This window comes from Pan paniscus, chromosome 10, assembly GCF_029289425.2.
Source record: "Pan paniscus chromosome 10, NHGRI_mPanPan1-v2.0_pri, whole genome shotgun sequence".
Lineage (NCBI taxonomy): Eukaryota > Metazoa > Chordata > Mammalia > Primates > Hominidae > Pan > Pan paniscus.
In genome coordinates, this window is record NC_073259.2 from 24047242 (window position 1) to 24074923 (window position 27682).

At 34.5% G+C, this 27682-nt stretch overlaps 1 protein-coding gene across 1 annotated transcript in view; it reads left to right on the forward strand.

Moving 5' to 3' along the window:
• PIK3C2G (phosphatidylinositol-4-phosphate 3-kinase catalytic subunit type 2 gamma) overlaps positions 1 to 27682 on the forward strand; it is a 385996-nt gene that overhangs the window by 344566 nt on the left and 13748 nt on the right. Inside the window, exon 31 of the mRNA XM_003816540.5 lies at positions 2411 to 2505. Within this exon, the coding sequence (XP_003816588.3) occupies positions 2411 to 2505 (95 nt within the window). The remainder of the gene's footprint in view (positions 1 to 2410; positions 2506 to 27682) is intronic.

Here is a 27682-nt window from a genome sequence, read left to right on the forward strand (position 1 = left end):
CAGGGAAAGATGACCACACAAACTATTTTGCGTTTTAATTAAGCTTTGAAGAAAGGTAGAAGTTCAATAGACAAAAATGGTTAACAAAATCATTTTAATTGAAAGGAATAATATGAGAAACTACTAGAAAGAAATAGTAGAGCCTGTTTGTAGAACTAAACATATGAATGAAAGTATAGAATAGCTACAGTAACCAAAATAGCATGGTACTTGTACCAAAACAGAGATATAGACCAATGGAACAGAACAGAGCCCTCAGAAATAATGCCGCTTATCTACAACTATCTGATATTAGACAAACCTGACAAAAACAAGAAATGGGGAAAGGATTCTCTATTTAATAAATGGTGCTGGGAAAACTGGCTAGCCATATGTAGAAAGCTGAAACTGGATCCCTTCCTTATACCTTATACAAAAATTAATTCAAGATGGATTAAAGACTTAAATGTTAGACCTAAAACCATAAAAACCCTAGAAGAAAACCTAGGCAATACCATTCAGGACATAGGCATGGGCAAGGACTTCATGTCTAAAACACCAAAAGCAATGGCAACAAAAGCCAAAATTGGTAAATGGAATCTAATTAAACTAAAGAGCTTCTGCACAGAAAAAGAAACTACCACCAGAGTGAACAGGCAACCTACAGAATGGGAGAAAATTTTTGCAATCTACTCATCTGACAAAGGGCTATTATCCAGAATCTACAATGAACTCAAACAAATTTACAAGAAAAAAACAAACAACCCCATCAACAAGTGGGCGAAGGATATAAATAAGACACTTCTCAAAAGAAGACATTTATGCAGCCAAAAGACACATGAAAAAATGCTCATCATCACTGGCCATCAAAGAAATGCAAATCAAAACCACACTGAGATACCATCTCACACCAGTTAGAATGGCGATCATTAAAAAGTCAGGAAACAACAGGATGTGGAGGATGTGGAGGATGTGGAGAAATAGGAACACTTTTACACTGTTGGTGGGCTATAAACTGGCTCAACCATTGTGGAAGTCAGTGTGGCGATTCCTCAAGGATCTAGAACTAGAAATACCATTAGACCCAGCCATCCCATTACTGGGTATATACCCAAAGGATTATAAATCATGCTGCTATAAAGACACATGCACACGTATGTTTATTGAGGCACTATTCACAATAGCAAAGACTTGGAACCAACCCAAATATCCAACAATGATAGACTGGATTAAGAAAATGTGGCACATATACACCGTGGAATACTATGCAGCCATAAAAAATGATGAGTTCATATCCTTTGTAGGGACATGGATGAAGCTGGAAACCATCATTCTCAGCAAACTATGGCAAGGACAAAAGACCAAACACCGCATGTTCTCACTCATAGGTGGGAATTGAACAATGAGAACACATGGACATGGGAAGGGGAACATCACACACTGGGGCCTGTTGTGGGGTGGGGGGAGGGGGGAGGAATAGCATTAGGAGATATACCTAATGTTAAATGACAAGTTATTGGGTGCAGCACACCAACATGGCACATGTATATATATGTAACAAACCTGCACGTTGTGCACATGTACCCTAAAACTTAAAGTATAATAATAAAAAAAGTATAGAATAAAAGTGGGAAATAAAACAGTAATAAGAAGTTACAATACAAGGCTGAGAAATTTAGACCTTTTTTCATAAGCAATGGAAATCTCTGAAAGGCATTTTCATCAAAAAATAATCTTATGAAAGTTGTCGTCTGAAACTTACATTGGTAATGGTATACAAATAGATTTGGATTCTGTGCAGGGGGTGGGAGGAGTGAATGAATGTCCTAGTAGTTTAGGCAAAACGTTTATATGAGTTTGAATTAGCTGCTATGGGATGAGAAAAAAGAGATTAGTGCAAATTGACCACTTACTATGTGACAACTTTTGAATTTTATCAGTTAATCATCTCAACCACCTATCTCAAAAAGTAACTATTATTTCCATTTTATATAAAGTTGATTAATTTAGTCATGATGACACAGTCATGAATAGTAGTGCTGGGCCTTGAACCCCAGGTTCACTGATTTCTAAAGGCCACACTTTTAATCTCTATGACCTCTAATACTTTAAGCTCATTATAATGAATGCTAAGGAGAAAATCGGAGCCAAAAATGGCACTGAGGTTGTAAGCTTAAGTTGTTGAGAAAATAATGGTATCAATCAAAACAAAATATGAAATATTAGGGGACGAGTTAGTTAAAGATTAGACACAAATCCCATCTCTATCTAATCAACTGCCTCCTGAAGAGCATTAAGATTCTTCAACATTATCTGAAGAATGTTTCTTCTACTTGTTATTTATTGGTCCTGTTTTAGTTTTTAAATATTTGATTGTTCCTGTGCTGAGCTTTTTCCAACTGAACTCACTGAAATTCTATTCTTTTATCAGGTGAGAAGTTTCCAGACAAGAAGCCTAAGGTGCAGTTAGTCATATCCTACAAGGATGTGAAGCTGACCATACTAGTGAAACACATGAAAAACATTGTAAGTTTATTATGTATAATAAGAAACATGTAAGCCTACATCCAGAAATCACTTACCTCCTTTGGGCAATTAGTGTCAACATTAGCTAGAAGAATGGGTATCTCCGCCAAGTTTAAGTAAGAAACAATGAGCCAATTACAATATTTTTGCCTCGGGATGATTGTGATCCTTGGGGTAAAGACTCTAAAATACTTCACAAGGAAAGTCCTAGAATGAACATTAAACTTTATTCAAAATGTCAGGAAAAAGACTAGGGAAAAGGCTCTGAAAAAGCAGGATTAGCTGGAGGATTGAAGGGTAAAAGAAAAAAGGCTGGGTCCCAATGATTTCCAGCTATGTCATCATGCTGAACTTGGGGGAGAATTCACTCCGTCTCTTTGCATCACGCCAGTACCTTCCGTGAAACCAAGAACTCTTAGGGTTCTCCCCCAAACTCCCATTGTACATTGAGCTTATAGCATCATACAGTATCATATTGTGATGTAATTCCTTATGCATATTTCCTTCTCCTCAAAAAATAATAGTGTTTTGAGAATGGAAACCCCATCTTTGTTTCCATTTCCCCATCCCAGAACCTAGAACAAAATCTGTAGTTAGCGTCCAAAGAAAACTAAAAGTTCCACTCTCTATTACATGCCACTTAAGGTTGGGGCAAGTCAGAGGCAATGATGGTAACTGGGCCATATCATTAAGAAAGAGAGGAAGCATTCTGTGTCACAGGATAAGTGACTAATGACCCGAGTTGGGGTGCAGCAAACATAGAAGGAAAACACGAAACCTCACCAACTATTTTAATCTTCCTTGAGCCTAGACAAAATGGGTTATCCACGTGGTATAACTTCCCAGGAGACTATATCAGGTGTGGAGAAAGTCAGTAACACAATTTTTGCTCTCTTCTTTGTGCACATAAATCTCTGAGGATGCATTTGGAAGGATCTAAAAGAGCAAACTCTTCTCCATATGACATGCATCCATAACATATTGAAACAATAAATATTTGTTTGGTGAACAAATAATTCGCATAATTTGAAGAGAATATGTTCATTACAAATTCATTATTAGTCAGACATCCAAGAAGGCGTGTTTGTAAACCTCTGGTGTTCACTATCAGCAATTTTTGTAGTATCTGGGCAAATATTTTAACATTTTCTTGCAAATCTTTTACTAATTAAAACAATTATTTTCCATTGTTTTTCATTAGATAATCATCTTAAATGAGAATAGCAGTTTTTAAAGAAACCCTTACATTGCAAAATGAAGATTCAGTTAGACATTATTTATGGCTATATGCATGTTGATGGACTTTAAGCAACTATATAAACATATATGATAAAACAATACAATATTAAGAAATATTATTAATCAAGTTAACAAAACTTACGTATGTACTTCATATATGAAAATTAGTCTTGAACATAGTCCTCTTAGAAATGATATATTTATTCCACTAATGTTATCATTGCTCAAAACATTTTAGAGCACACCTGATGAAATTGCTTTTAGACTGGGCATGTAAACCACACAGTAAACTTGGTGATATTACTCAATGGTCACTCCTAGTTTTTGATCAGAAGTGATATTAACCAACCTAGTCATCCATTTCATTCACCAGATGAATCACCAAATTACTTTTGACAGTTTTCAAAAATGCATTTTACACTCAGATGAAATTACAGTACCAATGAAGATCTTCAAAATGAATGTCATGCAAGCATGAAGCAGGGATAGGAGGAGTGAATGGGAAAGAGCAAGAGTTTCAGATTGAGATCAAGTTATAGGTAAATAGAAAATGACCAAATGACCCTAAAAAATGTGAAAAAACACTTAGGGCCATGAGAACCTCTACATTACTAACGCTCTCAAAAAGAGTTACTAATGATGTAGTAATACTTGTTTCAGTCTGCCTTCTCAGTTTACTTGCTAGTTCCTCTCTTCTCCCTAATCTCTTAACATTGAAAGATTTTAGTGCCTTAAAATTCAATCCTAGACCTCTCCTTTTTCTACCTCAACCCTCATGGCTTTAAACATTACTTACTTGTTTTTCTTTTCCAAATCTACAATTCCAGCTTGGAAATCTCATCTGAAATCCAGAGTTATATGTACAGCTGACTATCAACAACTCTAGTATAAGTATAATAAGTGTCTCAGACTCAATATGCACCAAAATTCTCATGACTGCCCCTCTAAACCTACATCGTTTGCCACATTTTTTATCTCAGTAAATAGCACCTTCATTCTCTAGTTACTCAGGTTAAAAACCTAGAGTCATTTTGACTCCTCTCCTTCCCCACAAGCTACATCCATATTACCAGTAAATTCTGTCATTCTGCTTTCAAAATAAATCTAGAACACACCAACTTTCTCCTCCACTGCTTCCACTTTTGGTTGAAGTCACCAGCATCTCTTACTTGAATTACTGCTATAGTTTCTTAACAGTTGTCCCTGCTTCTGTCCTTCTTTATAATCACTTTTTAATCTAGCAGCCTGAATGTTCCTTTGAGAATAAAAGTCAGATCCTGTCATTCCTCTCTTCATATCCCTTTGGGGAAGGAGTCTTATATCAGTTGCAATGAAAGCCAAGGTACCTGTTAATGACCTGTGAGACCCTGTCAATCTTCACTTCTTGACCTCTTAACCTCATCTCCAGCCACAGACTCCCTCAGTCACTCCATGCCAGCCTCAGTGCCTTCTTTGCTGTTCCTTGAATATGGCAGGCATGTTGCTGCCCCAGGAACTTTGTATCTGCTACTCCATTTACCTAGAATGTTCTTCCCAAGCTCATGGATCAATATTCTCTGTGGCTCAATCTCACATGTCCCGAATGCTTGTATTTTACTCTCACCTTTTCAGTAAAGTCCTATCTGACTCCCAAATTTAAAACTACAACACTGCTCCTCTTTGTTGTCACTTTTAACCTTTCTTTTCTACTTTCTTTCCTCCCCTGTGCCACTGCTATAACCCAAGGGTATAGAATAGGGCCAAGTATATAGTAGGTACTCAGTAAAGCCTTCGTTAAATAAAAGAATGTCGACTTACTTCTCATGTGAACAACTAAGGACTAGGATGTTTTCATCTTCCAAAAATCATCACAGCAAAGTTATGCATTGCATTTTCCACAGCTTCCTTTAAATGATTATTTTGTTTCTTCTGCTTAAAACAACTTTCTACTATAAATGACATAAAAATCCATCTATAAATTCTCAACATATTTTATTTGCTAATTTCAAGTTTTAGCTAATTGTTATTTGTCGATCCTTTAGTATGTTCACATACCAAAATAATTAGACTAACATTGTGCTGGATTTTATATTAATATTAAAATGAATTATTATGCCTAGAGTTCTGTTATGTTTAATGTTAAGTTTGATGAAAAGTATTGTTTATCTTTCATTAAATCTATGAAGCTTTGCTCCGAGAGTTACTTTCCTCCTGTGAGATCACAAACTAAAATAAAATTGCTAAAATTCTTTCCCTTTCAAAGCATCACAATATGATTCACTCTAGCACACAGAGACTGATGAAGTAGTGCAAGTATTTAAAAGCTTGGCCATGATTTTTTAAAGCACCATTTCAGTTTATATGACAAAGAAACATATAAAAAACAGTTAGATTTGAAATATTTTTAAAAACTCTCTCTAGCACTTTTCCATGTATCCTTCCTTAAAATGCTCTCTTTCATTGATTTCTACAATGTCTCTCCATGCATTTTCTGCTGACTTCATAGATTTTTCTAGTCTATGTAGTTTCTAGGCTGTTCTTTTCTCCCTACTCCAGAATATTTGCATTCCAGAAGGTGCTAAACATAACCAATAGGATGAAACTCTCTTCTGATATTGAACCTACCCACACTTTCTCAGGCTCTTAAAACAAGGAGCAAAAAATGTCAGGAAAGATAGAAGACAACTCAAAGGTGGTACCTTCAATCCTTTCATAAGACAAAAGATGGGAAAAGTAGTTTCTATATGAAAATTAACATGAGAGAGAGAAGTAGAGTCAAACACAAGAACCCCCCCACGCACTAAAACTGTATTACCTTTAATTTTTTTATTTAAACTCTTCTTTTACATTTTTAATGTGTCTGAGTGTAGCCTGGGGGTCCTTGTTTTTAAAATACATATTTCTGGGTACCACTCCTAGTAATTTTGATTCTGTAAGTATAGATTGGGCTATCTGCATGTGCACAATACAGGCATCTCTTGGTCCCATGGATTCCTCTACCATCTCTCTCATTTCTAGACTTTTTCCCTCTCTCCTGCTGCAGAATATGAGCATTCCAGAAGCCTCTCTGGTGCAAATGGTTCATGGACCACTTTGAAAAAATAACCCAAGTGGGTAGTACCCTAATGTCCCAAATGGCACTCTACACACAATGTGGTGAGTTTGGTACTTGGCGCCAAGTAAATTGTGGTGCCTTTGATGTAGAACAAAGACAACACTTGGACTTGGTGAAGATAACAACTGAGGGTTGTGAAAATAAAGCACAGACAATGGCAATGTTTGACATATAAAAACAACATGTTCTGCATATCTTTTTAAAATTAACTTGGCTGAGTCCTCTGATAGTCTTAATTTTTTGTTGTTTTTTAAAATCTAGATTCTTAAAGGAAATTTGTCTTTGTTTCATCCTAGATGCACTTCAATCTAAATAAATGTCAATTTTTAAAATAAAGGATGATTTCCTAATAACAATCGTCTTATCAAATGTGTTTTTCCTTCATTCCGTGAATGAAAATTGTTCTTCCAGAGTTGGCCCATTTTGACATTGATCTACCATTTCAAAGAATAAGATACAAAGCAAAGGATAGTGAAGAGTACCTGTCCAGATCTGGATATTCTACTGTGTTTCATGACTTTTTTTGCCAAAGAAACATTGACCCTCAAAGATGACCTAATATTTTTTAATGAAATAAACCATTAATTGTTCTAAAACCTGTTATCAGTGACCTCTTTCTAACAGCTAACAAACACCTTTAACTAGCCCTTCCTTTTTGAACATTTTGTTACCAGCTTTTTCATGAAACTTCACTGGACATTGGCACCAAGCTAATTGTGTCTGCACATTCTCTAAACCACTTGGACAGCACTATTTCTGAGGCTTCCTTGGCTCTTGTAAATTTAAGATAGATGTATGTGTAGTGGCTTAATAAATGTTGGCTTTACCCTTAGCTCTTAAATGTGAAGATTTTCCAGTATTCAGGGCTTTAACTTTTGAAACTAATTTCCTAAGAAATTTTATCCAGTCTTGAAACTTCAAAGATAATATGAATTACTATTAAATTTATATCTCTACATTCAATCTTTCTCTGACCTTCATTTACATGTTTCCAACTGCCTGATGGGCATTTACAGTCCAATATCTTGCCATCTCTTTAAACTGAACAGTTATACAATATGGCCCTCTGCTTACCACTGAAACCATCTTTCATTCTGAATTACTTATTTCTATAAATTGTTGCACCATCATCAAGTAATTCCTGATCAAAACTTCTCTATAATTACTTTTCTTTTCTTTTCTTTTCTTTTATTATTTCAATGCTTTTTAGGGAACAGGTGCTTTTTGGCTGCATGGAAAAGTTCCCTAGTGGTGATTTCTGAGATTTTGGTGCAATTCGTCACCCAAGCAGTGTACACTGTACCCAATGTGTAGTCTTTTATTTCTCACCCACTTCCCACCCTTCCCCCCAAGTCCCTAAATTTCATTATATCATTATTATTCCTTTGTGTCCTCACAGTATTATTCCTTTGTGTCCTCATAGCTTAGCTCTCACCTATACATGAGAACATAAAATGTTTAGTTTCCCATTCCTGAGTTGCTTCACTTAAAATAATGATCTCCAGCTCCATGCAGGTTTCTGCCAATGCCATTATTTCATTCATTTTTATGGCTGAGTAGTATTCCACGGGGTGTGTGTGTGTGTGTGTGTGTGTGTGTGTGTGTGTGTGTGTATGTATATATATATCACGGTAGTATTACTCAATGGTCACACCTAAATGTGGTATATATATATACCTAAAATATATATATCATTTTTTTTCACTTGTTGGTTGATGGGCATCTAGACTGTTTCCATATTTTTGCAATTGCAAATTGTGCTGCAATAAACATACATGTGCAAGTGTCTTTCATATAATGACTTCTTTTCCTCTGGGTAGGTGCCCAGTAGTGAGATTGCTGGATCAAATGGTAGCTCTACTTTTTTTCTATATTTCAATTCATTCTTTTACTCATATATATAATCATCAACAAATCCTTTTAGTTTCTTTTAGATTACTTTTATTATTCTCAAAATCCTATTCAACAGTCTCCATTGATTCATCTATGGGTTACTTTGATTGGCTGCTATAATATTCCTTTCCTTGTTTTCTTCTCTAATTCTCTCCCGCACAAAACATTCTAAGACTGCATTTTACTATATCAATAAAAAATTTTAACAGAGTCTCTGTAAATTTGAAATTTCTTAGCTTAATACCTTATAGTACTATACAATCTAGCTATAACCTACCTCTAATATTCACCTCTCAACACAAAGTTTGTATTATATCTAGAAGGATCATTCATTGTTCACTAAACACACACCACTCATTCTATCTGACTAGGTCATACATCTATTTACCTTCTATTTACTGTTTTTATCCAATGTAATCTTCTAGGCTTAGGTCAAATTGCTCATCCTCCCTGAAGCTCCTGGGTCACTCCTGCTCCTAGTGACCTTTCTTTTCTTTGGAAACTTTACTATATACACCATCTATTTGATATTCACTGACTTAGCTCTTAAAACTTGGATTATCTTAATTTATCCTGCAGTTTCAATTGTACTGAGAATTCGCTGAGTATAAAAAACTGTGGAAAATATGTTTTGAATACAGTGGTTAGCAAAATATTATGCCCTTAACACACAGTTATTAAATAAGCAAATGTTTGCTTAAGTGTACATCATGTGAAAAATATCCACAATCCAGAAAAGCTTAAGCTATATTTATAAATCAATAGCTTTTATCTGTGAATTCAGCTACCTTTAATACTTGACACTAAACTAAGGATGGTCAAATGTCAAATATTTGATCTTAACATCCGTCTCACTTAAAAATAAAGTGAATTCTTGTTGAAGGCTTTTATTTTTAATGTTCAAAAACCCTGAACACTTTCCTTCTCTCCAGATGACATAGCCATCAATGGATATGTCGCCACATGACTAAAATTTCATTTATTCTCTCTCTGTTCTTTTCTGACAGTCTTGTACCCTAATCTCTGCCCTTTCTCTAAATCTCCCTCAATTTTACATTCTGACCTAAAAAAGTTCTAACCTACAAAAGAAGCAATAAAGAACTTTAAAGATTGATGAACAAGTACATACCTAAAGAGAATAGCAAAAAGCTGAAAATTTTTGTTTTATAAAATTGTTTTAAAAGAGTCATTTCATTAGAACTATATTTTGAATATGCAAAAAATACAAAATGGATTAAATAATTTCCAGAGATTTAAAATTTTTATTTTTATCCAGTAGTTAAAATACTTTTTATTAACAGCAAATATTAAAATGTAAATGCTGGCAGTCACGCAATTCCTGAATTAAAACTCTAATCTAATGCAGATAGGCCTTCATTTTGCCAAAAACATTCAAGTCTTTAATCTCATCCCTTTAGCTTACTGAGTGGCAGAATCTTCTTTCTCCTGCTTTATGCTTCTGTATTCCTTCAGGGGAGATTTTTGCCATCTGAGGAAGCAGTCTACCTGTACTGACCACCTATCTCAGTTATTTGTCCTTATAAAAAATTTGTAAGTGTGCATACAGAGAGATTACCTCAAAAAAAGTGTCACCTATCATTCAACTCATTGGAATCCTGCAAATAAACACGTGATACATTCCTTCCTTGCTGCGTGACTTACATACGAACTATAGACCCTCTGACTTTTCCAGGTTTTTTGTCTTCAGTTTCACTCGCTTTCTATGAATATCATGAAAAGCTTTTTTGCCTATACCATGTATGCCAAGAACTGTCACTTTTATACATGTTTCACCAAAAGAGAGAAAATTTTGTATGCATATTCACAAAATAGTAAACTGAAATTCAGCAAGTTTAAATATTTTTCCAAGATCTCATAACTAAGGGCTGAAATCTAAAGCCTTCACAATTATGAGCCCTTATTTTTGATTCTAGATTGTATTATAGCATTAGCAGTCTATTTTTCTGCTATGTACCTCTAGGCTATACCTGTTCTTGCCAGATACTGCCCAGAAAGACTCTTCAAATGTTTGCCTGGCTCATTAAAAACAGTTTCCAGCCAGAGACCTGAGCATCTTCTTATGTACCCAGGAAATATCCCCAAGGATAGTGGCTACGTTGTACTTGGCAAACCCTCTATAGCGGAGACATTACCTAGCTAAATGAAAGAGGATAAAGAGCAAAAGATATTAGGTGTAATGTGAAACCTCTGACAGGCTGATTATAGTAGGCTATTATGTATGTGCTGAGAATTAAAATTAGCTCTTCCAGTTGTGGCATGTGGCATAAGACCACCACAGCCCATCCCGCCTACTGATTACAACTATAATTTATGAAAATATATAGTTTTAAACTATATAAGACACCTTAAAAATAAACAAAAGGAGGCAAATTGTGAAAGGAAATCAGAACCTGGAGATTTTACCCACATAAGGACGTTTTCTCTACCTTTTTTTTTTCTTTTTAAACTTATGTACCTGTAGAGCTGTGCCCTGAGGGTGGACTCTAGTTGCAGAGAAGCAAGATGGTAGTGGCAGCTTTGACAGCAAAATCTCCAACAGAAACTTTGTGTTTCTGACTGAAAGAACCAAGAAACGTGGCCTGTGTTTGCCAGAGACTATAGGAAAGTCCCCGATAAAAGACAGAAGGGTATGCACTAACTCTGTATATAAATCTACACAATTCTCAGCCTAATCCCTGAGCTGCTATTGAGAAGGACAGAATTATATCAGAACAAAAAAGCCTTTGCAAATTTAACTGAGATTTGAACACCTAAAAACAGAAGTTAGAACAGAATTTATATTCCTAATATAACTAGATTGATTGCCTACTTTAAAATGTCAAGTTTCTCCAGAAGATTAAACAGCACAGAGTTTCCACAACATAACATTAAAAATATCCACAATACAACTCAAATTGCTTATGTAATACCCAGGAAAATATGAACAATCCTCAGTAGAAAAGACAATAGATACACTCTGAAATGATCCAGATTTTGGAGCTGTTGGGCAATATTTTAAAGCAGCTATAATAACTATCCTCCATGAGATAAGAAAAAAACACACTTGAAATTAATGAAATGTTAGAAATTATTGGCAAGAAATAAAAATCACAAAACAAATGTACATTTAAAGACTGAAAAATAAAATACCTAAAATGATAAATCTTGCTGGATGGACTCAAGAGAAGAATGAAGATGACAGTGAACTTGAAGATAGACTCATACAAATTATCCAAGCTACAGAACGTAGAGGAAAAAAGATTGAAATAAAAGAGAACAGAAGATTGGGAGTCTGTTGGAAAATATCTAAAGATCTTACATTTGTGCCTTTGGAATCCAAGAAAGACAGAAGAAAGAGGTTGGGGCAGAAAAATATTTGAAGAATTGATAGCCAGAAACTTAGTGAAAGACATAAATTTAATTATATTATATATTATTTAATTATATATTACACATTGTAATAAAACTGCTGAAAACTAAAAACAATCTAAAAATATCTTGAAACAGAGAAAAACAACATATGGTATATGGAGGAACAGTGAAATAATGTAGTCTAGAGACTATGGAGAAACAGCAGAAGGTAGAAGACAATGAAACGTCTTTAAAATGTTGGGAAAAATGGAAAGAACTGTCGGTTTGGAATTCTATCACCAGAGAAAATATCCTCTGCAGCAAAGGAGAAAGAAATACATATTCTAATAAAAAAACACAAAGAATTTGCCCCAAGCAGACAAACTCTACAAACAAACAAAAAAAGCTAAAGATTTTAATCTCATTCTAATTTCTTAAGACGGAAGCTAAGGCCAATTCGAGATGTTTCATCTTTTATCACATAGGTAATTACCGTTATAATTTTTTTCTGAGTAATGCTTTAGCTGTATCCCCAAAATTTTGGTATGGTATATTTTCATTTTCTTTCAGTTTATAATTCTTCTAATTTCCCTTCTGATTTTTTCTTTGTCTTTGGATTATTCAGACACATGCTGTTTCACTTTCAAGTATTTGGAAAATTTCCAGAGATGTATCTGTTATTAATATCTAATAATTACATTATGGTCAAAGAACATACTTTGTATGATTTTAATTTTTTTTTTTTTTTTTTTTTTTGAGACGGAGTCTCGCTCCATCGCCCAGGCTGGAGTGCAGTGGCGCGATCTCGGCTCACTGCAAGCTCCGCCTCCCGGGTTCACGCCATTCTTCTGCCTCAGCCTCCCGAGTAGCTGGGACTACAGGCGCCCGCCACCACACCCGGTTAATTTATTGTATTTTTAGTAGAGACAGGGTTTCACCATGTTAGCCAGGATAGTCTCGATCTCCTGACCTCGTGATCCGCCCACCACGGCCTCCCAAAGTGCTGGAACTACAGGCATGAGCCACCGCGCCCGGCCCCTTAATTTTTAAAAATATATTGAAACTTGTTTTATGTCCCAGGCATGACACATTTGGCAAATATCCCATGTCCAATTGAGAAGGATATGAGTTCTCTTTTTAAACGGAGGGGTCTATGAAAGTCAATTAAGTCACATTGATTATGTTGTTCAGGTCTTTTATAGCCTTACTAATTATCTGTATACTAGTTCTACGAATAATTAAGAGAAAGGTATTAAAATCTCTCTAATTTTTAATTTGTATAATGTTGCATACATATTTAAGATTGTGTCCTCTTGATTAATTAACCCTGTCATCATTATAAAATGAACATCTTTATTTCTAGTAGTATTTTTTGCCCTCAAAAATACTTTTCCAGGTAGTTATATAGATAATTCAGCTTTCTTTTGATTAATATTAGCATGGTATAGCGTTTCTATTCTTTTATTCTTAACCTATTTGTGTCTTTACATTTAAAGTGGGCTTCTTGTGCATATGACAGATAAATAAATGATTAGATAGATAGATAGATAGGTAACCATACTGTAGGGTGCAGCTAGTAATCCCTGGCATACAAATGTATTGAACCTATACTCATCCATAACTCTTTAAATTTTCCCAAGTGCTATTGCTAAGCCAACTTTTTTTTTATATTCTGAATTTGCAAAGTGAGTTTTCTACACCCAAAAGAAGAAACTGACATTCAATCTATCTTCAATCTATCCTTTTTAACCTTGTTGGATACAATTCAGCATTCCAGTCCCTCTTAATCCTGGTTATTTAATCCAGCATATTCACATTATTGACACATTCATTCTCAGGTTACTGACACGTTCACATCGCATACCTATATATTTCTTTAAACCATGATAAAACTGTTTAGTGGTACAGGATAAAGATAAGTATCTAAGGTATATGGGTAGAAAATGCTTATATTTTACCTCTAAATTAATAGGTTCTTCTTTTTCAATCTGTCTTCTCCCTGTAGTAAGAAAAATATATGAATTTAATCTTCCAATATTTTATCTGTTTTGTATAGTTTCTTAATAATCACTAACAATGGATAGTTCATCTTCTCTTATTTGTACAATTTTTTTCAGCATCTGGGAATAGAGGCTGAGTGTCAGGAAATTTGGAATCATTTAAGGCAGTTCAAAGCAATTTGAAAAAAAAACAAAAAACAAAAAAGAAAAACAAAGAGTTCAATTGCCTGTTAGCTCATAAACAACTCATCAGCATTTGGTATTTAGTACATTCTAAAAAATAAGTGAAGTTTAAAACCTTACTTCTACATGTTATTAAAATAGAGAAATAGAAAAACTTGCCCAACTTCACAAGACACTTCAGTGACAAAATCTGGGATCTAATTAGAATTCTGAATTTTTAGAAGAAATTTAGTTTGCATGTATTGAGTTAGAAAAAGAATTATATCTACTAGACTGTGACTTCTGTCCAGTTGATAACTTTGTCAAGTCAAAGATTAAATATGTATAACATGTTTTATATATATATGTTATTAACATACATGTGTATAACATGTTTTATATATATGTTATTAACATATATGTATATAACAAGATTATTATACCAGTGAATTTGTTATTTCTTTGAAGGCAGAAGCTATTTTGATCTCCTTTTTGTGCTCTCTTGCAATCATGCAAAGTGCTAGACACATGGTGGTTAGATTTTTAAACTTATTTTTAGAAAATAATTATTGAAAATCACCTATTTATCATAAGATTCTTGTTACTGGCTTAAACTGATGTGAAATGAAGTATGAGACCATGCTAATTTAATTCATAAAGACCTGAAATTATTCCACCTTTATATTAACAATCAAAACACACACACGTTGGAAAGATTATTCTACCATTTATTTTATATTGGATATTGACAAATTATAATTGTATATATGTATGGGGGACATAAATACAAAAGTGATATTATGATTTTTTAATACAATGTGGAATGATTAAATTAAGCTAATTAACATATATCACCTCAAATATTTAACTATTTGTGATTAAAACATTAGAAATTTGCTCTTAGTGATACTGAAACGTACAATACTCAATTATTAGTGATATTCAGCATGCTGTGCTATTGATCTCAAAAAAACTCATATTTCTCTGTCTAACTAGGCTTTGTGACCTTTGACTACCATTTCCCCATTTCCCACACCTCTAGCCTTTGTTAACTGCCATTCTACTCTCTGTTTCTATGAGTTCAATTGTTTTAGATTCCACATATAAGTGAGAACATGCAGTATCTGTCTTCCTGTGTTTGGCTTATTTTACTTAGCATAATATTCTCCAGTTCTATTCATGTTATTGTAAATGACAGAATTTCTTTTCTTTTGAGGTTTAATAATATTCCATTGTACACAGACACCACATTTTCTTTATCCATTCATTACTTGATGGACACTTGGGTTGATTTCATAATATAGCTATTGTGAATAGTGCTGCAATAAATATGAGAGTGCAGACATCTTTTCAACATACCGGTTTCAAATCTTTCATGTAAATGCCCAGAAATGGGGTTGCTGGCTTATATGGCAATCTTGTTTTTAGTTTCTGAGGAACTTCCATACTGTTTTTAAAAATGGTTGTACTAATTTACATTCCCACTAACAGTGACAAGGGTTCCCTTTTCTCCACATTCTTGTCGATAATTGTCTTTTGTCTTTTTGATAATAGCTATTCTAACAGGTGTAAGGTGATATCTCATTGTGATTTTAATGCATCTGCCTAATAATTAGTGATGTTGAGCATTTTTTTCATGTATCTGTTAGCCATTCATAGGTCTTCTTTAGAATTATGTCTATCTAGGTTTCTTGACCCACTTCTTAATTGAATTGTTTTCTTTCTATAGAGTTGAGTTCCTTATATAATTTGGATATTAATTCCTTATCAGATATATGACTTGCAAATATTTTTTCCATTCTATAGGTTGTCTCTTTGCGTTGTTTATTGTTTCTTTTGCTGTGCAGAAGCTTTTCATTTTGATGTAATCCCATTTGTCTATCTTTGCATTTGTTGTCTGTGCTTTGGGATCAAATCTAAAAAATCATTGCTCAGACCAATGTCATGTAGATTTTTCTCTGACTTTTCTTCTCATAGTTTTACAGTTTAAGATCTTATATTTAAGTCTTTAACTCATTTTGAGTTGATTTTTATGTATGGTGTGAGATAAGGGTTCAATTTTATTCTTTTGCATATGAATACCCAGTTTTTCCAACACCATTAATTATAGAGGCTGTCCTTTTCTCATCGTATGTTATTGTCACTCTTGTTGATCAATTGACTGTACATGTGGGGGTTCTTGGGCTCTCTAATCTGTTCCATTGGGTTGATATATTTATTTGTACGCCAGTACTAGCTGTTTAATTACTATCATTTTGTTGTATAGTTTGAAATCAGGTAGTATGATGCCTCAGGGTTTGTTCTTTTTGCTCATGATGGCCTTGGCAATTTGGAGTTTTTTGTGGTTCCACGTGAATTTTAGGATTCCTTTTTTTCTATATCTATGAGAAATGAATTTGGAATTCTGATAGGGTTTGCACTGAATCTGTAGATCACTTTTAGGAAATATGGACATTTTAAGAATATTAATTATTCCAATCCATGAATACAGGCTATTTTTCCATGTATTTGTGTTTTCTTCAGATTTTTTCCATTAATGTTTTATATTTTTCAGTGTACAGGTCTTTTGCCTCCTTTGTTAAATTTGTTTCTAAATATTTTTTGTAGCTATTGCAAATGGAATTATTCTCTTGATATCCTTTTTGGAAAGTTCATTGTTAGTCTAGAGAATTGCTACTGATTTTTACATGTTGATTTTGTATCCTGCAACTTCGCTGAATTCATTTATCAGTTCTAACAGTTTTTTGGTGGAATCTTTTGAGTTTTCTATATATAAAATCATGCCATCTGCAAACAAAGATGATTTAACTTCTTCTTTTCCAGTTTTGATGACTTTTCTTTCTTTCTCCTTTCTAATTGCTCAGGATAGATACTCTAGTGCTATATTGAATAGATGTGGTTAGAGTAGGCATCCTTTTCCTGTTCTAGATTTTAGAGGGAAAGCTTTTATTTTCCCCATTGAGTATGATGTTAGCTATGGGTTTGTCATATATGGCCTTAATTGTGCTGAGATACATTCTTTCCATACCAAATTTCTTGAAAGTTTTTATCATAAAAGAATGTTGAATTTAATTAAATGCTGCTTTTTTTCTAGTGAGATGATTACATGATTTTGGTCCTTCATTCAGTTAATGCAATGTATCACATTAATTGATTTGCATATGTAGAATCATCCTTGCATCTCAGGGATAAATCCCACTTGTTCATGGTCAATAATCCTTTTAATGTGTTGTTGAATCTGATTTGCTAGTATTTTGTTGAGGATTTTCATGTCTATTAATATGTTTGTGAAGACTATTGGCCTGTAGTTTTCTTTTCTTGTGATTTTCTTGTCTCCCTATATTGTAAGGGTAATGCTGGTCTTGTAAAAAGGGTTTGGAAGTATTTCTTCCTCATTGATTTTTTTGGCAAAGTTTGTGGCAAATTGGTATTATTTCTTCATTAAATATTTGATAGAATACAGCAGTGAAGGCATCAGGTCCTGGGCTTTTTTTTGAGGAGAGACTTTTTATTACTGCTTCAATCTCTTCTCTCATTAATGATCTATTCAGATTTTCTATTTCTTCATGATTCAGTCTTCATAGATATATGTGTCTAAGAATTAACCCATTTCTTCTAGGTTATCCAATGTTTTGGCATACAAGTCTCTGTAATAGTCTCTTATGATCTTTTGTATTCTTTTGGTGCCAGTTGTAATAGCACTTCTTTAATTTCTGATTTTAATTTGAGTCCTCTCTTTTTCTCCTGCTTAGTTTAACTACAGGTTTGTTGATTTTGTTTATCTTTTTAAAAGCCAAACTCTGAGTTTTGTTGATCTTTGTATTGTTTTTGTAGTCTCATTTATTTCTGCTCTGTTCTTTATTATTTCTTCTGCTAACATTGGGCTTAATTTGTTTGCTTTTTCTATTTCCTTGAAGCATAATATTAAGTTGTTTATTTGCAAGTTTTGTTCTTATTTGATATTGGCATTTATTGTTACAGACTTTCTTTTTAGACCTGTTTTTGCTGTATCTCATGTTTTGTTATGTTATGTTTTCATTTTTCCTTGTCTTAAGGTATTTTTTAATTTCCCTTTTAATTTCTTCATTGACCTATTGGCTGTTCAGGGGCGTGTGGTTTAATTTCTATTTATTTGTTAATTTTCTAAAATTCCTCCTGTTACTGATTTCTACTCACATACCATTGTGGTTAGAAAAGGTACTTGCTGTGATTTTAATCTTCCTAATTTTTCTAAGACTTTTATTATGGCCTAACATATGATCTGTCCTGAAGAATATTCTGTGTGTGCTTAAGAGAAAACTTTATTATGTTGCTGTTGGATGGAATGTTCCAGATACATCCATTGTGTCCTTTTGGTCTAAAGTGTTGTTCAAATTCAGTGTTTCCTTATTAATTTTCTGTATGGATGATCTGTCCACTAGTGAAAGTGATGTATCGAAGTTCCCTACCATTATTGTATTGAAAAGAATCTATCCCTTCAGAAACTTTAATATTTGCTTTATACATATAGCTCTTCCACTGTTAGAAGCATATATATTTAAAAGTGCTATGCCCTCTAGATGAATTGACCCCTTTACCATTATACAATGTCTTTGTCTCTTTTTGCAGTTTTTTATTTAAAGTCTATTTTGTCTGATATAAGTATTGCTACCCCTGCTCTTTTTTGGTTTCAGTTTTCACAGACTATTGTTTTTCATCCCCTCACTTTTAGTCTGTGTGTCCTTAAAAGTGAAGTGAACTTCTTGCAGACAGCATATAGTTAGATCCTGTATTTTTTTTATCCATTACCTCACTTTGTATCTTTTATTAAAGAATTTAATCCATTTACATTCAAAGTAACTATTGACAGGTAAAGACTTACTAGTGTCATTTTGTTACTAACTGTATTGTTTTATTTATGTGTAGATACTTGGTTTTTTTCTTCCTCTGTTGCTGTCTTTCTTTGTGGATTGATGGTTTTCTGTAGTAGTATGTTTTCAATATTTTTATTTGTGTTTTGTGCATTTTCTATAGATTTTTTCTGCTTGGTTACCCTGATGCTTACAAATAATATCTTTCACTTACAACAGCCTATTTCAAGCCAATAACAATGTAACTTTCATTGCATACAACAACTCTATACTTTTCTCCTCACACACCATTTTATGTTTTTTATGTCTGAATAGATATTATTTTGTAATATGTATTCCTTGACAGTTTATTTTAGCTATAGTTCTTATTAATAATTTTGTCTTTGTGCCTGGGATAATATTACTTTACACACCACCATTATAGTCTTAAGAGTGTTCTGAATGTTGTTCGGTATTATTTATACCATTAGATTTCATGATTTCATAAGTTTCATGTTATTAGCTAACAAATTTTTCTTTCAGTTTAAAGAACTCCCTTTAATAATTTCTGTAATGCAAGCCTAATGATGATTAACTCCCATAGCATGGTTTGTCTGGGAAAGTTTTTATTTCTTCCTTATTTTTGAAAGACAGATTTTTCTGGGTAAAATAGTCTTGGTTGGTAGGCTTTTTCTTCTTTCAGCACTTCTACTATATCATCCCACTCTCTCCTGGACTGAAGGGTTTCTGCTAAGAAGTTTGCTCGTAGTTGTATTGGGACTCCTTTTGCTGCTCTCAGAATTTTTTGTTTGATTTTTTTAATAGTTTGATTCTTATATGTTGTGTTGAATTCTGAATTTGATTGGAGATTTCTGTGGTTCCTATATTTGGATGTTAGCTTTTTTTGTCATATTAGGGAACTTATCATCCATTATTTCTTTAAATATGCTTTGTGACCCTTGTATTCCTCCTCTCTGTATTTAATTCCTTTTACTCATGGCTTGGGTCTCTTGATGGTGTACCAACATTCCCATAAATTTTCCTTCTTCCTTTTTTTTTCTTTTTGCTCCTCTGCTTGGATAATTTCAAATGCTCTGTCTTCACACTCACTGATTCTTCAGTGTGATTTCACTGGCTGTTGAAACTTTCTACTACATTTTTTCAGTTCAGTCATTATATTCTTCTTCTCTATGATTTATTTTTGGGGTTTTAAAATCATTTCTATTTCTTTCTCAAACTTCTCATTTTGTTCAAGTATTGTTTTCCAAATTTTACTTTTTGCCCATATATTCTTGGAGTTCATTGAATTATTTTACGGAGTTATTCTGAATTATTTTTCTGTCATTTCTTAGATATCCCTTTCTTTGGGCGTCATTGTTGGAGCATTTTTGGTTTCTTTTTGAGATGCCATAATTCCTTGAGTTTTTGTAAACCTGTGTCCTTGCATTGGTGTTTGTGCATCTGTGGAGGCAGCCACCTTTTCTGGCCTTTACAAGTGTTCTTTGACAGTGATAGACCTGTGGATGGGTGCAGAATTCTTGTTGGAGAATTCTTGTAAGGAGATATAAGTAGGTGACCTCCTATTCTGCCCCATCTTGCTGACATCACTCCTCAGCCATTATTCATTCTACCATTTAACTGAGGCACAAAACAAATCATATCGCAAGTGCTTTTATTATACACTATTGTTTTATAAACAGACCCTTTTCATGATGGCTAACCTGAATTTAAAAATTGCAATGTGACAGGCACATAGATGAGAAAATGCTTTTATATTATGTTGTTTTGTTTCTGGTATAGACCTCAGGTTTTGATAGTTCCATCATATTTTAATCATCAGTTGATTTCCACTAAAGCTTATATTATCCTATGATTGGAAACATTTAAGCTAAAGAAAAGATGAAAAATTCTCATAAATTATTCATTGAAAAGATAATAACCTATTAAATACAATTAAGCCTTAGATTAATCTACAGAAGTTTCCAATGCGTCTGATATTTTTAAACCACGTCTGTATCTTCATCACATTCCTGGTAAAACTTGATCTAGAAGTGCTCTTTCTTTCTTGATCTTTCTTTGTAGTGAATCAATATAGGATCGTGATTAGGAACATAGGTTATATAGAAAAACCTCCTCAATAAACTGAAGCCGATAATCCTGGCCTGAGGATTATTTTAATAGAGTTCTTTAAATATAGTAAATAGTCATTATGTAATAGCTATTATTATTGTTATTATTACTATGAGTGCAAAATAAATATTTTCCTCATATACACATATGAAAATACTGAAGAGTTGCTGGCATACCCCATAATATTAGATGTTTCACTTACTTTATAAACAGTTTAAAATGTGGTTTGTTTTTGTACTAACATGCTACTGCTTTTTTTCTGTTTTGATATATTAACCATGTTTTTAAGATAATTTTAATTTGTTGGTGATAAGAACAATAGTAGCATTGAAAGCCATTTGAAATGCTATATGCAATCTGGGGCAAGAAACAAAGGCAGAAGATTGGTATATTTAATTATTCATGTACTTAAAACAATACCATTTAGGGGTCAACATTGTGAACAAAGAATTACTAATATGCATCATAGATTTTAAGTTTTGCAACCTGAAATAATAACTAAGCTAAGAATCTCCTGTATTCCTCTCTTCAGTTGAGAAAGAAGTATCCTCACTAGTGAATTCTAAGAAGATCCTAAGGTCTTCATTTCCAATCTTTCCAAGTAGTGGGACACCTTTTTAAACTTAGAGAAAATTATCTATCAAGTGTCACTGAAATCTTTTTAATATCTTATAATTTATCTGGGAACAGTGGCGTCGTAGTTCCAGCTACTTGGGAGGCTGAGGCAGGAGGATTTTTTGAGCCAGAGAGATGGAGGCCAGCTGAGGCAATGTAGTGAGACCCCATCTCTGAAAAAAAATCTGATAATTTAAGAAATATAAAATAATTTTTAAAACCACTATAAATGTAGCAGTGCTTTTAAAAATATTAAAATTGTGGTAACGAGCATTTACATATACTTGACAAAATAATAGCAAACTTGAATGAAATGTATTAATTCCCTCTGTGGAGAATGTTTGGTGTTAACATGGATCCAGCCCCCCCGCCTAACCATGGGTCACCATACGATGCCTCTCCAATAAATTTTGAATAACTTAATATCACCAGAGCAAAGGAATGTGCTGATTTTCTTTTGTTTCTTCCTTGTACTGCACAACAGAGAGGCAAGGTGGGGAGAACTCGCACAGATACGAGAGAGGGCACAGGAATACAGCACAAAAATGTAACTTTAGCTCACAGTCTCTGTCTACAAGGTCCCTAAGAAATGGACAGGTCATCACCAGCTCCTAGGAGATTTTAAGAACTTCTTGCACTCATTGCCTAGATTTTCAAGGAGTTAAGGTGGAGAAACCCAGAGAGGTGATGAGGAATATCACAGAGGAGTAAACAAGGCCCCAAGGAAGGAACACAATTAGAGATGAAGTCTCTAAAAGAAAGTGAGGAGGATGGTGACTAAGGATTAATTCTGGGACTAAGTTTGAATAATGATGTTACAAATAAAGTCTGGCTCCAGTTGGGAGTAGAGGGGATAAAGAAGGGTAGTTGGCGTGTAATTGCCTAATATTGACTCAGAGATAGGATAAGGCCGAAAGTTTAGAAGTGGAGCATTGAGACAAGCAGACTTTGACACGATTACTCCTGATTAGCCACAAAATCCAAATGATGTGCAGGAGAAAGTCACTTCTATCAGAGACATGCCTTCAGATGGCTAGCTGTTCAGGGTAAACACCTAGGATAAACCCAAGATATTTTCACTTTACCCTATGATAGACATTTTATTCCTTGGTATTACAATAAGAAATATTAAAATAGATAAGAGGAACTATTTCAATTAAATATCTTTTTTATATTACATTACAAATGATGATTCAAGAAATAACTCTGAAGTACTTTCAAAGAGCTAAATATTATTAATACACACCTCATTCACTCAGTCATTTAATAGCTATTTAGTATCCATCCTCTACCAAGCACTGTGTTAAGGAAAGGATTTGCTATAAAAGAAAGGAACATTATGAAGGGAAGGCATGACTATGAAAGTAAAGAATAAGATGAAGGGGGCCAGGTGCGGTGGCTCATGCCTGTAATCCCAGGCAGATTCCTTGAGGTCAGGAATTTGACCCAGCCTGGCCAACATGGTGAAACCCTGTCTCTACTAAAAATATAATAAATTAGCCAGACATAGTGACTCATGCCTATAGTTTCAGCTACTTGGGAGGCTGAGGCAGGAGAATCACTCAAACCTGGGAGAGGGAGGTTGCAGTGAGCCGAGATCATGCCACTGCACCCCAGCCTGGGTAACAGAGCGGGATTTTTTCTCAAAAACAAAATAAACAAAAACAAAAACAACAAAAGAATAAGATGAAAGGAAGCCTGATTTCAAGCAAAAACTTTTAAATTTTAATTGAAGATTCAGAAATATATTGACAGCTTAGAAAGAAGGGTCTAGGATGGGGTTAGGGTAGTAGGGTAGTGAATAACCAATGGAGCAAAGCCCCAAGGGAATGTGGAGTTGGGGAAGTAGTGGAACAAAACATAGACCTTCCCTTTAAATAATTTTGTACCTCATGAGGAAGATGACATACATATAAAACTATTTTTAAAACACTGAAAAATTATGTTTTAACAGCAAATCTAGACTATATAAAATTCACAGTTGGTATGAGCAAAAAGAATTAAAGTTAGATGACTTCATATTACCTTCTGAGCACAGTAATATTATTACCTGGAATTCTAAAAGAAAAGAGTACCGTTACTTTATTTCAACCTACCGTGAGTAAGGAAGTCCTCTAGATGACATAAGGAAACTTCTCATTGCTTATATTGAGGATCAGACTGAGAATTCTGTATCTCTAACCCTAATCATTCTTCAGGGGAGTGTTAAGTCTTTGTGAAGGTCTAAAATGCAGCCAGAGTTTAAAAAAAAAAATTGCAGTGTAAGACATTTAGACAAGTAGTGGTTATTTAATCATTTTAAAGTAAAATTTAATTTGCATAATCATAAGGGCAAAGGATGAAATGAGAAGTATTGATGAGGAGACAGCTAGTGATTTCTTTAATAAATTATTTGAGACTTTGAAGGAAGAGGATATGATGCTAGTAAGAAGAAAAACAAATTACTGTTGATAAGACAACAACATTGGGGGGAAGAGAAGTTTCTCTTAAAGATTTGAAAAATCAATGTCTGTGTTTTAAGCTGTTAAAGGACAAACTAAGCCTGCTGCTTACATCTAATGCACTCCCGACTTCAACTAAAACCTGTGCTGTTCTATCATTCTAAAAACTTCACAATATTCAAGTACCTCGTCAAAGACACTAATAACTTAGAAATAGAAGCCCAAACCTTGAGTGTTACTTAATGCTGGGAAAAGGCTCTATACAAATGGATTTTCTTCTTCTGTAATGTGGAGTTTATTCTTCATACAATGGGGAATCCTTGAATGTTCAGAGAAGGAAAGTGACATAATCAAAGCAGTCTTATGGGAAGATTCAGTACACCAGTGGTATATAGAATGAATGAAGGAAAAGGGTGGGAAAATTAGAAGACTAAAAAGTATTAAAATCCAGTTATAATAAGTCAGGGAATAAAGATATGTGGTGGCAGATGAACCAAAGCGAAAAAGAAGGTGTTCGATCTTGGTACATAGTGGATTTGAAAATCAAGGATGAGGGGGGCACCAGGAAAACTGAGTAGCAGGTACTAACAAAGTCTAATTTGTTGGGAAAATCTGTTTTGGAACAGTGAGGAGGAATAGAAGATAGACTCAGATTGAAATTTATTGAGTGTAAGAATGCTAAGAAGACATCCAGATGGAAATATTCACAGATCTCTAGGCTGGGATCCTAGGGATCAACTAGAGATTCTTATTTGGGAGTCATCTACATCAGTGTTCCCCACTGGGGTCAGTTTTGTATCCTAGGTGACATTTAACGATGTTTGAATACATTTTCAGTTGTCACAACTGGGAGGATGATGGTACTGGCATCTAGTAGGTAGAGACCAGGGACACTGTGAAAACATCCTATGGTGCACAGAACAGCCCCCTGCAACAAAGAATTAAAAGAATTATCTGTACCAAAGAGTCAATAGTGCCAAGACTAAGAAACCCTGCTCTACATAAATGTCATAATACATCGGAGATACCTTATCCAATCAGTACATACAGTATATTCATGTTTAATTCCTAGGAAATAAAAATAATATCAATGTTTATTCAGCCTTACTGCTTAAGTACTGTCCTCACATTACATGGTATATTATTTAATCTTTAAAATCCTATGATAGGCATTATTTTTATCCTCATTTAGCAGATGAGGAAACATCCAATGAAAAGTTAAGATACCTGCTGTATTAGGGTTCACCAGAAAAACAGAACCAATAATAAGTATAGATATGGACACAGATAGAGATATAGAAAACAGATATGGATACAGACATAGTCATAAGCATCAATATGGACATAAAGAGATTGATCATGAGGAATTGGCTTATGGACATATGGAGTTGCAGCAGTCTCACAATCAGCTGTCCGCAAACTGAAGATTCACAAAAACTAAACTGGTGGTGTAGATCCAGTCAAAGTCTGAAGGCCTAAGAACCAGGAGTACAAATGGTGTGAGTCCCAGAGGACCAGAAGAGACTGCTGTCCCAGCTGAACCAGGAAGGAAGAATAAATTATCTTTTTCTCTCTTTTTTATTCTATTCAGGATTTGATGCATTAGATAATGCCCACCCACCCTGGGGATGACAATCTACTTTACTGGGTCTCTGGATTCAAATGCTGATCTCTTTTGGAAACCCCCTGACAGACACACCATGTATTTAACCTGATATCTGAAATAATATTTAACCTGATATCTGGGCATCCTGTGAATGAGTCAAGTTGACACATTAAATTAACCATCACGAGTTCACTCCCTGTCAACTTGCCACTCATATATATCTCCTTAACAGTCCTTACTCTCCAAGTAAAGACAGTAATGTCATAATTCTGCCAAACATGATACAACTGTGCTCCATACAACCAAAAACATGCTAACGCCATCCTCAGAAAAAGAGGTAAAGTCCTTGAGTGATGTTTACTCTTCTCCTTGATATTCCATAGTTTAAATTCTATGATGTAAAATTAATAATGCTTAAATACTATGATATTAATATAAAGTATGATGTAATAACAAATAACATAACAGATATATACATAAACACATGTTACATAAGAGAATAAAAGAGGAAAGAAAACAAAGATATTTGCTATACGTACTAAGTGTTCATTACAAAATAAAGAGTAAATACTCATGATACTTAAAATATTCATTTCTGTAACTGGTCACATTGTCGTAGGTGGTATTTATAACTACCTACTTCCATCCTTTATTCTATTTGCCTTCAGCATATACCTCTGCTGGTCATGTTTCTTTACCTGGTGGGGTAACCCAAACCTTCATGACGGGTCTGGGCCATTAGTGATCCTGCCTGGAGTGGTCGTTGTAGTATTCCGTTGACCTTAATTGCAGGGCATGGTAATACTAAGAGTTGCCCTAAATGATCGCCTGTACTCCAAAAGTACTCTTCCTTAGTTCCATTGTGCAGTAGTCATCCAATTTGCCCTTGTTAGTCAGGATCAATCACTCTAGCCAGAACTGTAACTCCCTTTTTGCCTGGTGGTTCAGAGGCTTGAAGAGCTCAGAGTGGCTGAGTCGAAGTCTTAACATTCAATTCAATGCAATCATTGTTGTGCCTCCCAATGGAAACGTTCCTCTCAGTTTTTATGATTTGGTTTAGAGGAACTAAGATCTCTAGGCTGGTAGTGTGTAAGGGTGTAGGAACAGGAAACAAAAATTTGCTTGTTACTCACTGGGCATAATAGTGTGTGGTGCCATTCCCATTTCCACCCCTTTATTCCTGTATCTGTGAATCTTGGCTATCAGAGAAATAGCGCCATATATTGGATGCTGGTTCAGAGCATATACAGCCTTTTGTAGAATCTTGCTGCAGCCTGGCAAGGTATCACCACCTAACTTGAACTGTAACTAAGTCTTCAAAGGCCATTTCATCGTTCTGTAGAGACCAGATGCTTCAGGAGGGTGGGGAACATAGTAAGACCAGTGAAGTCCATGAACATGGGCCCATTGCCATGCTCTTTTTGCTGTGAGTCCCATAATCATAAACAATGAGGTCCAATAGTGTGAAGCATGATGACAGATCCCTTCTAAGATAAAGGATAAGTTGTTGCAGCTGGCTTCTCCTACAACCAAGAAAGAGGCACAATGACTATTGGGCCTATGGGATTTTGGAGGCAACGTACTCCTCACATGGAATACTGTGATGGATAAGGCATTCTACAAGTCCATGGACAGTAGTTCTGACAGAAACTGCACAAGGAACGCAAATCCGTATTCACAGTATTTATTCCAGTAAGAAGAAACACCACTTTTTCATGATGGAAGCAGTCCAATGTAATCAACCGGCCATCAGATAGCTTACCGGCATGGGGAATGATGCCATCTCGGGAACTGAGTGTCAGTCTCTGCTGTTGACA